Source organism: Cucumis melo, chromosome 4 (assembly GCF_025177605.1).
Source record: "Cucumis melo cultivar AY chromosome 4, USDA_Cmelo_AY_1.0, whole genome shotgun sequence".
NCBI classification, from domain to species: Eukaryota; Viridiplantae; Streptophyta; class Magnoliopsida; order Cucurbitales; family Cucurbitaceae; genus Cucumis; species Cucumis melo.
Window position 1 is genome coordinate 32,006,930 of NC_066860.1, and position 12,785 is coordinate 32,019,714.

Consider the following 12,785-nt stretch of genomic DNA (forward strand, 5'->3'; position numbering starts at 1 on the left):
ACTACCCCTAAAAGTTTTAAGAACAAAAGATTAAAAAATAAGCAATAGATTTCACAAAATGGGAAAGGAGAACAAAGTTTTGAAGATGTTTTGTTTGGGCAATGAAAATTCAATCACTTTTAAGAGAATAATTCCGAAATTTAAAAGTGAATCCCACGTTTTCATTCCTTTCTATAATCAAAATCCCTTTATCTCTTATTTGGACACTTCAATCCTTGTTTACAGCTGCACAATTTAGTGAAGGTTCTGATTCCAATATCTTGGCCTCAGATTTCATTAATCCACCACTTCAAATTCTAAAAGGATCAAACATATCTGCCTTATCTCTAAATAAAGGCATCTCTTATTTGAACAATCAAACTTAGATGTGAGTGCATAACATTTTCTATGAACCTGTGATTCGTATGGTATATGTTCGTGGTATGATCGATAAAAATATTTGAACCCCTTCAAATGACCAATTAAGTTTCACTCTGCTTGAGAGGAATATCATCACCCACAATTCCAAGTATGAAGTTACCAAACTCCTTCATCACTTGTTCATAAACAGGCTTCCGGGATTTCTTAGCCTGTTCAAATGATTGTAAAGGTTTATGAAAAATTGTTGCAGGAGAAGAATGAATGAAGGTAGAAGTTGTTTACTCACTTGGTTCAGTAGCTGTTCAATTGACATCCATGACCACTCCCCAAACTCTTGCCTTTCTGTTCCATCGCCTAGAAGATTTATCTCTTCGTCTTTTCCAGTAAACTTCAGGAGAAACCTGTCCATGAGCTTTACGATTGATCAAATGAACGTGGAAGCTTGAAGGGGAAATAATATAATCCATATATGTTGATCGATTCTTTGAAGCTGAAAGAAAAAAAAAAAGTTACCAAATACGCACATGATTGGTTCTTTAAGGATTAAAAGAAATAGGATTATGCAAAGAAAACAAATAAATGTAGAGATGCTTTCGGAAAAAGAAGGTTCCTTAACATCAAAACGTTAAAGGAGTCGGATTTTATGGAGGCAATACCACTTATGGGTCTGGCCTTTGTATCTTGCTCCCCAGTGTTTGATGTGTCTGATGCTGACTTCGGGAGAGAAATCGTAAGAAAGCCAGTAGGGTAGCTATACTTAACCATGGATCGAATCAGTCCCGATTCAAATGAAGCTAGAATTCATTTTTTCTAAAGTTCATCATACAATGTACTAAAGAAGAGATATGGAAGCTGCAAAGTTATATAACTGGAACCATCTCAAAGTGCATACCTCTGCTATAATTTCTGCAGAAACTACTCCTGTTTCTTCCATGAGTTCTCTCTTGGCTGCAGTTTTGAGATCTTCGCCTTCATTTACACCACCCTGTACGATGGAAAATCATTATCAGGGAACACAAACCTAAGGATCCTCTACAAGCTTCAAGTTCCACAAGGCAATAGATCTATATGATTTTGAAGTTACTGGATCAATCCATCATTAGAAATCAACTATGAGCTTCCTATTTAAATAGTACGTAAGTTAACTCATGTAGATACTCGAATTGTAAAAAAGATAAAAGACATAATATCAAACACTTCTAAGTCTCACGATTGAAAAGATAAGAATCCCACCAAAGTTTCCATCAGTACCATAATAAACACCTTTCTGAAAGCTAATACAATTCTCTAATGGAAAGAACCAGAACCCAAAGAACCAATGCAAGAATTCCACCAATACTATGTTCGAAGAGTAAATTCGAGAGAAATGGGTACAGATTACTCGAAAATCCCCTTCTCATTTCAGCCGATCCTCGAATTGCTTCAAAAAGGGAGCTCAACAAAGAATTTTGGTATATTCTCACTAGGAAATCGGAGATGGAACCTATAGATATGTGCCCTAATTCGCACAGAATAAAGCGAGAGAAGTACTTAAAGAAAAGCAGAGAGACCGTACTTTCCTGTTTCCCAATGAATAAAGCTCAAAATACAACGGAATAGAAACTACCTGAGGCATTTCCCAGATTTCATGCCCGTTCAGTCTCGAAGCTGCAAAAATCTGCAAAAGATTAATTGGAGAGAGAAAAATTAGTTATGATCAGAAGAAAACAAGATAACAGAGAAAGAAGAAGACGACGAAGCGAAATTACTTTTCCAGAAGAATTAAAGAGGCAAATCCCAACGCCTCTTCTGTAACCTTCTGGAGGGAACTCCATGGATGGATGATGATAGACGAAGGAGAAGACGACGCCTTCCCAAATATGCGTTGACGAGGATTTAATTAGATGACGGGGGCATTTTGGTCTAAACACACCCAAGCTGACTATTACGATGTCGTTTTTGTTTTACTTGATTCCCAAGTCTCTTTCCTTCTATATAAACGTTTTGAAGTTTCCTTCTTAGTTCTTCGCTTTGCTTCCTTAGGTAGGAAGGCCACAAATCTAATTTCTTATTCCGAAAATACCCTCACCGCCTTGTGGTTGTTACCATAAAAACCTAAAACCCATTCTGTTAAAGCAAAAACCTTCCATAGTCCTCTTCAAGATTTCTCCGTAAAACCTTCTTCTTCTTCTCTCTCTCTCTCTCTCTCTTTCTTTATGAGAGTTTTCTTTTGTTCCTTAAGTAAAGAAAAAATTATTGATTTGTAGTGGCGATGGCGGACACCGTCGAGGGCGTTTCGTTCCCGATCGTTTTCCACGATGGCGAACGTGATACCAACATCGGTTCCGTCATCGTTTCTTCTTCGACGGAGTTCAAGAATTTCCAGTCCAGTTTGAGCAAGATGATTGGAATCTCTTCGCACCAGTTCACGGTTTATCTCGCGGAGTACAAGATCTCTCTGGATTCCTCCACGAAGATTCGGCGGAGAATTCCTATTACTGGGAAGGTCAATTTTGGCGCAATCTCCGGCGAGAAGAATAGTTTCTTTCTTGTGGTTTTGAAACGGTCAAGACGCGAGAGGAGGCGAAAGGTCATCCACGATAACGAAGAGGATTATTACTTCTCCTCGGCCACGAAGACGCAAACAAAGACGAATCAACCAAAGAAGAAGAATCCACCTGAGAATGTGATGCTGTTGAGACGAAACGGTGGCATCGAAAACGAATTGCTCTCAGGCTTCGTCTCGCCGGTGATGGATCGATACGAATACGAAGAGCGAATTAGGAAGCTGCAATTGGAGAGGGAGAAGTATTTAATTAGCTTACAGATAAACAACCTGACGATGAGGGGAGGCGGAGATGGCGGGCGGAACAACAGTGGGAGATCGGAAACGAGAATATGCCGTGATTGCGTGAGTGCAAAAGAAAGAGGGGTGGCGGCGGGATTTCACTGCTGCGCGAACGACGCGGTAACGGCGGGATTCCGGTCACTCGCGGGTCCAATAGCCCGACCCGTAAAAGAATCGGAGTAAAGATCCGACCCGAATTTAGGTTATTTTAGAATTGATATTTTTATGTGCGGTGCGTGTGAATAAGCGAGTAGGTTGAGAAGGAGAAGGAATGGTGTGGAGACTGTTCCCGTGTACTCGAGTACCATCGTAAGAAGAGTGTACCCAACTCTTCCATTGGCTACAATTCGATCACTCGGATCGCAGCAGCCGTTGATCATACCCAAGTAGGTGGTTCCACCATCCACCTAATTTTTTTTCTCTTTTAAAATTGTGAGACTATTTTGACCAATAGGATGAAAGAGTTTCTTTCTTTCTTTTTCTTTTTTTTGGTGAGAAACGTAAGGAAAAAAAGATTACGTTCTGTGCAGTTTCTACGACCTTGGACTGGAACAATACTACTTTTTCAATACTGATATTATCATTATTATTATTGTTGTTGTTGTTGTTGCTGCTGTTGTTGTTATTCCAATTAAATTTCTTTTATTTTTGTTTTCTAGGTTCTTAATTTATTTATACTTGGTCGTAATTTATTGTTGAAAGAGACGATTCTCAATTCTTGCTATTCCATTGTTTTATAGTCCATTCGAAAATGACCCTTCACTCCTTGTGTTCATGTATCTGTATTGTTTCGTGTTTGGGAGGTTGGATTGGGATTTCCTTTTTTAATACAAATATTGAATCGTTTTCAAGCTACTGGGAGTTGAAAAATACGTGGGGTTCTATTATAATTGAGATTTTGCTCTCTTACTTGATTCTAGCAACAAGTGTCATTGTTTTTCATGTATTCTCTGCTCTCTGCTCAAATGTAAAGTTAGGAGTATTGGATTAATTTTTTTAAAAAATATGTTTAAAATACATTATTCTAAGTGGTTGGTATTTGTCCGAAACTCCAAAATAATCTTTGAATAGTTCGAAAAGGTTAGTTGTATGTGGGATTTTTTCTCTTTTTAAATATTGAGTCCATCAAATATCACCGGGACACGACAAAGAAATATTTCATTCAATTCAACTCATACTATTCTTTTTTTCTAATTGAATGAATTAACTTGGAAAAAAGAAGAATGTTTCATTCAAAATTGGGCTCAACGTGGATTTTGAAGCTCAGAGTTAAAGAAATTCTATTATTTAGAGTTATTATAATTTTAGGAATAATAATTATATTTGAAATTAATGGTTATATTTGCATATCTTTTTTTTGGGGTTAAAATATAATATTGGGATGGCCACTTTTTGGTAGCTGCCAAGTCAGGTCTTTGTATGATATTGACCAGAAAGGAAGTTGGATGAAATAGGGTCGTGGCTATCATTGTATGGTGCAAAAACGTGTGCAGAAATATTGTTCTGCCGCAAAGTATATGCTTCCAAATTATTTAATATAGTTTTCGAACTTATTTTATTTAATATAGATCTCATTTTTCATAGATTGGTGATATCACTCACCTAAATTGACATGATAATTCTAATAAACGGTAAGAAGCATGAAATCTCATGATTTAAATCAACCATAAATTACATTTATCACAAATTAATTTTGTCCAACTATCAAATGCCCTTCTACCAAATTGCAACCACACTATGATTTCTTGGTTGAAAGCATGTAATAATGCTAAATAAAATAGAGGAACATTCCCACATATTAAAACTATAATGACAAAAATAGTTTAATTAATGAGATGTAAAGGGAAAAATTAAAGACGATGTAAATGAAAAGGCAAAATAAGAAGTTTCAGAAGTTTGGTCTTTGTTTCTTATCCGTTGGTAATGGTTTTAAAAACAGAGGTTGAAGATGACAATGTCCGAACCTTCCGTTATTTTTCTAAGAAAAGCCTTAACGGATCTCCATATTCTAAACCCTTCTCCATTTCTCCTTTACCATTCTTCTCTCTATCTCTCTCTCTCTCTCTCCAAATCCTCTCACAGGGAGAGAGAACAAGGCCAGAAACAGAGCATTCTTTCCAATGGCTTCCTCATCGGAGGATCAACAATCTCAATCCAAAGCCACTGACCCACCTCCTCCGCACCCGTCCTCTGCCGGAAACAACCCTCCTCCTGTCTATCCACCGCCCACATTGGGGTACCCTCCTCCTCAAGGCCATGGGGGGTACTCTCCGGCAATGGGGTACCCTCCAGCTCCACATCCAAGGTACCCACCGGCTACAGGGAATTACCCTCCTTACAATGCGTACTACGCTCAGGCTCCCCCGGCGGCGTATTACAATAACCCCCAAAATTACAGAGCGGGGACGATAAGCGCGGGATTCCTCCGAGGGATTGTGGCGGCGTTGATTTTATTGGTGGCTATAATGACTCTGTCCAGCATAATCACATGGATCATCCTCCGCCCTGAAGTCCCAGTGTTTAAAGTCGATTCATTCTCCGTTTCGAATTTCAATATCTCGAAATTGAATTACTCCGGAAATTGGGATGCGAGTGTGACGGTTCAAAATCCGAACCATAAACTGAATGTGAATATGGAGCGGATCCAGAGCTTCGTGGACTACAAACAAAATACGTTGGCAATGTCCTACGCGGATCCATTTTTTCTAGATGTGGAGAAGAGCGGTCAAATGAAGGTGAAATTGACGTCGAGTAGTCCCGATGATCCGGGAAATTGGTTGGAAACAGAGGAGAAGTTGGGGCGGGAGAGGGCGACCGGAACGGTGAGTTTCAATTTGAGATTCTTTGCTTGGACAACTTTCCGAACTGGTTCTTGGTGGACAAGGCGGGTTGTTATGAGAGTGTCTTGTGAAGATATGAAGCTGGTCTTCACCGGACCCGCCGCGGGTCATGCCGTTTACTTGGCCGACGAACACTCCAAGACTTGTTCTGTTCTCGTCTAGAAGAATTCTTCGGTAAAAATGTTTCTTTGTTTCTTTTTCTTTTGTGACAAAACGTTTCTTAAGCTTTCAAAGTATTAATTAATTGTACATATTATATGGCTTCTTTCTAATTCTTCCAATGTTTTCTAACTTTCCTTTTTTTTCTTTCAATAATTACTTTTCATCTAAAGTCTTTTTCTTTTACAAGATTTGGTAAATAGTCACCATCATTTTATATATGTTTAAAAATAAATATATATCTCCCTCAATTTTGATGAAAATTTATAAAGAATTTTAGTTTTGTAATTTATTCCTATATTTTGAAATTCTTATTTATTTAATCCATTTTTATATCAAAATTGAGTTTATTTATCTATCACTCTTACTGTATTAAGAAGTTTTAGACTAAACCATACTTATTAAAATTCACAAAAGTTGAAGAATCAAAAATGATTTTTAACCTATATTGAATAAGTAAACATTTGTTATATAGGCATGAATTGATCTTTTGTGTTTAGTTTTAAGTAGTTAATTGAATTTAAAAAAATATATGAATTGATCTTTGTTATTCCATGACAAAGAGCATGAGGATGAAAATGAAGAAAAAATCAAAACGTTGAAAAGGCTATCCTAAATTATTACTATCTAACTCAATAACTCCTAATCTATTAGAATCCATTCTCTATCCCCAACGACTTTAACCCACATGTTAACATATAGATATAACTTAACCACAACATATTTACCTTCCATTAGTATTTTTAGGTGATACAAACTATTTAGGATGATTTATCAATTATTTATAGGAGCAATACTTCAAAAAAAAAAAATAATAATAATAAGAAGATGTTTCTTTGCTTTTGTCAGGAAAGTAGGCAAATTGTGTGGGGGCTTCAAGGAAAAAGGGGTATAGCAGAGAGATTTGCATTCATGTTTGGAGATTATGAAACTTTATATTCAATTCTAGGGATTTTTTTTTTTTATAAAATTTTTAGTATCATATCTCTGTCCTCTTCAAATAACAATCTTATTTTATTTTTTTTTAGATAGAGAAAGTTTGTTTCTGAATGTCTTGGGGTTGTTTTAGAGGAAAGAAGAGACCATGTAACTTTGTTTTGTTTTTTCATTTTCATTTTCATTTTCTTATCAATTGCTCTTTTGAAAGTTATATACTTATTTCCGGGTGTCTTTTGATCTCATCGTTTCCATAGATTTCATGTATTTTGATACTTAAAATGTTTAAGTTTAGTTTCAAATTTGTACGAAAAGTACTCAACTAAAGAATACCATAATCTTGTTCTTTTAATAACGACCATAGTTTTTAGGATTTAACAATATCCTACGTTTTTACAAATTGGATGTGAATTAGATAATCACAAAACATTAATTTCAGTCCTAAAATACTAATAGTATAACATTGCGAAAAAAAAAAAATTTAATTAACTGCACTCCTCTCCTAAATTAATACAAATTTTAAGGATTGGGTTGAAGATTTTGTTCGGATGTTTTGAGTAGAACTTGATCAACCCAAATTGTTAAGTGGGTTCAAAAGATCTCTATCATACTCAAACTCAATTCATGTAGACTCCTAAACTTAATATTCAAAGATTAAATTTGAAACATATGATAAGGTTTGGTTGTTTGAAGACTCCAAAGCCCAATACAAAATGGATTATGGACCAAAATTCAAAATGTTACATTTGGGCTTTGACAATGACAAGGTTTGGCCCAATCGCTCCCAAATCTCAATAGTGATGTTAAAGATCATTCTGAGCTTATTTTTTCTTCTTAAAGAATTTAAGTGTGTATACTTTACTATTAAAGTAAGTTAATCCAAAATTTAAGGTTTTTTTTTTAATAAATGAGATTAAAACTGTAAAAATTTTAACTTATTAATTTCTTTGTTTTATTACTTGAAACTTTTCTTTTAAAAAAAAAAAAATCAAACTAAATATGTATTTGATAACCATTTGTTTTTATAATTTTCAAAACTTTATTTAATTTCTTAAAATATTAATGGAATGAGAAAATATTTTTGTGTAACAAAATCATCCTTAAACTATAAAAATGGGATTTGACTCGTTTCAAATTTACAAAGAAAAGACTAATTAAGAGCGATATTGTATTTAGGTTTATTCTTCAAGAACACGTTCCTTTCTCATGGATGTAGGTCATTAAACCAAACCATGTACTTTTGTGTTCTTCTTCTTCTTCTTCTCCTTCTCATTCATTGTTACCTTGCATGCATGCATGCATCTTCTTTCATTCAGCAAGCATCGCCATTAGAGTCGGTTTTTGAGAATATTTTTTATCAACCAATTAGCCTTTCTGTGTGGAGACTTTTTCCCTCAACATGGCATAAGGAGCGAATCATTTTGCTGGGTGAATCTTCTCTACTTTCTTCAGCCTTATTTCTTAAATAATTATCAAACAAACCATATATTAATCAAATCAGTCGGACAATCACGAAGTAGCTAGAGGTGAGATTGTTTATTATTAAATAACACTGTTATATAAATGATGATGAATTCATATCATTGGATTGGGGATTACATGATGTGTGTTATGAATTATGGTTATAAAAGGACAATCAATCAAACATTATTGCCTTTTAGATAACACAACCCACCATATCCTTCTCATCTCATTAGCCTTTTTTTTCAAGCCATCACATGAAAGATGCCATTTTTTTTTTGGAAAAAAAAAGGCATTATTATTTTGTATAAAAACTATATATTATTATTATAAGGTGAGACAATTCAAATTCAAATTTGGGAGATAATTAAAATCACTTATTTGTTTCAATGATGGAAAGACCAATTAGCTTGTGTATTATGCATTAATAATTTGTAAGTCCCTTTCATTGTATTGACCCGTTGATCATACAATAAACCTAGATCTAAGAAACTAAAGAAAGGTGTAGAGACAACCAACCATATCATTTTGAAATTTTATAAAAATAAATCTATCTATATAAAATTGAATCTTTTTAAGGACCCACCCCATCACTAAGCAAACTTCTGAGATTATTAGAGCTACGAATGAGAAAATTTTTGTTGGACAATTAAAGAATACTATCGTATAACTCATCCTATCTAGGAAAAATTATATTTTATTGTGTATTTTGAAAATATAACTTATTATTTTTAAAATCTTTTAGAATAGATTTAAAAAGATATCAAAAGTAATTTTCACCATTTTAAATAATTATATGATATGGTAAATTAGAAAAATAATTATTTAAAACCCAATGAAGAGATAATTTTTTAAAAAATCAAATTTTAATTTTAAGTATATAAAAAAGGTATCGCAAGAAATACGTTGAATTTAAATGTATATATTGTTAAAAATTTAAACAGTAAAATAATATATTTTATAGAATGAACCAAACACATTTATTCTTGGAAGCATCCAAACTAAAAAAAGGTACTTTTTCCAAATGCCTATATCTTTTTTTTAGAGTTGAAGTTTTGTTAAAAAGGTAAAAGAAAAAAAAGAAGAAGAAGAACTTAGGGCCAGGGCCAGTTAACTTTTAGAAAATGTTTAACAAAAACCATTTAAAAATATCGAGAAATTCTTATATGCTTTTTAGAAGGAAAAAAAAAAAAAAAGAATGAATATCTGTATTTAATAAAGCGATGTTTAATGTAATAATCAAGTTGAGACTTTGCTTAAAAAAATGAAAAGAATCAAAGTAAAACAATTTAGGGAAAAAACTGAATTTTTTAAAAGTTCAAAATCTTAAGAAACAAAAAACGAAATAAACCAATATTTAAATTAGAATCATATGATTCGAAAGAATATATAATGGGCAAAAATTAATTTGTCAAATGATACAACGTGAAAGAGGATTTAGTTAATCAAACCTATGTATATTTATTTAAGTAGGTTTGGCAATAATAATATTTTAGGGAATGGGCTAATTAATTAAGACATATATATTTGTGTTATATAGTAATAAATTATTATATAATATGCTTTTTTTGACTTGTTGAAAAGAAAAATGATAGCAGCCGTGACTTGAAACATATGCATAATTGTTCACATTCTGATTTCTTTTAAACATATAAAGAAAGATGGTATAAAGAAGAAGGAAAAAAAATGCCACTTTTCACGTTCATTTCTCCTAAATGTTTCTCCTTTCTATTTCTCTTTCATACATTCTAACATAATTTCAAAATTTTATTAAAATGTATAACAAATGTATACATTTCTAATTTTATACACTCCATCACATATTTGTCTTTATTCTTTTCAAAAATTTGTTTGAATTTTATATCACTAAGGATTTTATTCAACAATATTTGGTGGATAATTTAACTTATGATTTTGAAATTGATAATACAAATTTATATTGGTTGAGTTATACTTCTTTTACATGTTTAATATATAACATTAAACTTTGTTATAGTGATATATTTATAATTTTGTGGATCGTAATGTATGAGATATTTTTAAAATTTTAAGAACTAAGTAACACATAATATTTTCAAAAAAGAAAAAAAAAATCTTAAAATTTCACTAGTAATTTAAACTTTTTGAAATTTAAAATATAAAAGATTAGATAAACATGTCTATCTTTGATTTGATTTACATATTAATTTTATAATAAAAATATTCTTTTCATCTCGTTCTTGAGAATTTTGTCTATTTTAATATAAATATTCTTTCAAATGATGTCTAGATAATAAATTAATGCATGGATTTAGGAATTGAATCTCTAATATAGAGATGGATACTACTAACATTATATATATTGCTTGAATTATGCTATGGTATCTTTTTAAAACATTTTTACTACAAATTTTCAAAACATAAAAAGTGTTGAGAATTAAGGGATTTTTTTTTTATATAAAAAAAATATAGAGATTAAAATCAAATAATTAAAAGTAGATAGATTAAAATAGAATAATAAAGTGGGACTTTATTTGGTGTTGTACCTATGAAATTAAAGGTGGTTTATGGAACTCATAGAAATATGGATGTAGACAAGATAAGTTTGATTCCACATTAAAACTTTGTCTCTTCAAATATTTCAATAACCCTACAACTTACCTTCTTATCCTTTGTCAGATGAATTAAACAAACACCCATTCTTTAATTCAAATAGTTCTATCCAATATTATTTCAATTTCATATATTTTTTTTCACACACTATTTGTCCATTTGGTTCTATATAAAAGAAAGAAAAAACACAAACACACACACACGAAGAACAACACCTTTTCCACGTTTTAAAATATGATATTTAATTTATCTCTCACATGAAAATATCAAACAAATAGGATGATATATCATTTGAAATAATTCAAAGTAAATATTTAACCTTCTAATAAAAATAATATTGGGTTTTTGTTTTATAAAAAACAATAAACAAAAAAGAAATGGTATTTATATGAAATTAATAAATGAGAGAAGAAATTTGTGGGAAAATAATAAATGGAAAGGGAATAGGAAGTAAGCAAACAGAAAAGGGTGTCGTATTATGTGGACGCCGACACTATTGCGTCGGTGCATTGCATTTTGCACAGTGAAGTAAGGGGGGGGGGGGGGGGGGGGATTGGTGACGTGTAAGATTAGTGGTCCCCACGTACTCCACGTCGCTTTTGACTTTTTCAACATCAATCAATATCTAACGCCAACGGCTATCCGTCGCCATTCATTCTCGAATATTCTACAACCCGACCCCATCCCTTAAACATTTCATTTATATTCATCTTCAGTTTAATTTTGTTTTTTAAAAATGTTTTTAACTTATACCATTGTTCACTAACGTTTCAAATTAATGTCAAATTTATTGTTGTATAAACATTTTACATATATTCTTTTGTGCTATATCCATACTAAATCATCTGTTGCATATTTCAAATCAACTTGTTATGGAAATATTTAAACAATAAACAAAAACGACTTGTAGTGATTAAAAAAAAAAAAGAGAGAGATTAAAAATTTTGAAAAATGCAGCGATAATAAAAAGGTTATAACAAACACTCTAAATTTGGAGAAAGATAAATGAAAACTTAATAAGCTGAAAATTCCATCCATTAAGATAATAATACAACATAAATAAATAAATACACAGCCTTTATTCTATAACATTAAATTAAATTAACACCGCCATTCCATTCATTTTAGACCTCCAATCAACTTCAACAACACAAGACTTCCCCTTAATCTTTTTTCCTCCCCTCAATTATTGAGACATTAATAATAAATAAATAAATAAATAAAAGAAAAAGAAAAAGAAAAAAGGAGGAAATTTTTTTAAGCTTCATATCCTTTGTTGACCAAAGAAAAAGAAAAAAAGAAGGGAGGCAGAACCGTGTTTAAGTTGAAATCCATAATTAGGTTTCAGAAAAAAGAAAGAGAAATGAATTAATTTGTAATTATTATATTATAATCACCCCCCATGTGATGATTTTAAATTTTAGAGCAATTCGCGTTATTTCGGATCCGGGGGTATGGATCCAAGACCATATTAATGCATTTCCAATATTTATTAAACTGCATCTTAATTCAATTAAACTATGCATATTTATTTATTATTATTTCAAATATATTACATTTCCTCATTTTATTTACTACCTCCACCTTTGGTTTTATTTTGAAGTAGACGA

At 32.1% G+C, this 12,785-nt stretch overlaps 2 protein-coding genes across 2 annotated transcripts; one reads left to right on the top strand and one right to left on the bottom strand.

Annotated features, from left to right (window-relative positions):
- Positions 1–139: 139 nt before the first annotated feature.
- Positions 140–2,303, bottom strand: LOC103487152 (nudix hydrolase 26, chloroplastic-like; the record flags this gene model as incomplete). The annotated part of the gene is made up of 6 exons (XM_008445373.3): positions 140–569; positions 647–761; positions 1,017–1,111; positions 1,253–1,345; positions 1,967–2,017; positions 2,109–2,303. Coding segments are annotated over 6 exons (657 nt in total), but the record flags the coding sequence as incomplete, so codon positions are not given.
- A 2,527-nt stretch (positions 2,304–4,830) lies between these two features.
- Positions 4,831–7,344, top strand: LOC103486674 (uncharacterized). Its single transcript, XM_008444690.3, has 2 exons — positions 4,831–6,201; positions 7,036–7,344. The coding sequence occupies exon 1, from the start codon at positions 5,308–5,310 to the stop codon at positions 6,187–6,189; it is 882 nt and encodes a 293-aa protein (XP_008442912.1). The 5' UTR covers positions 4,831–5,307; the 3' UTR covers positions 6,190–6,201; positions 7,036–7,344.
- The last annotated feature ends 5,441 nt before the right edge of the window (positions 7,345–12,785 follow it).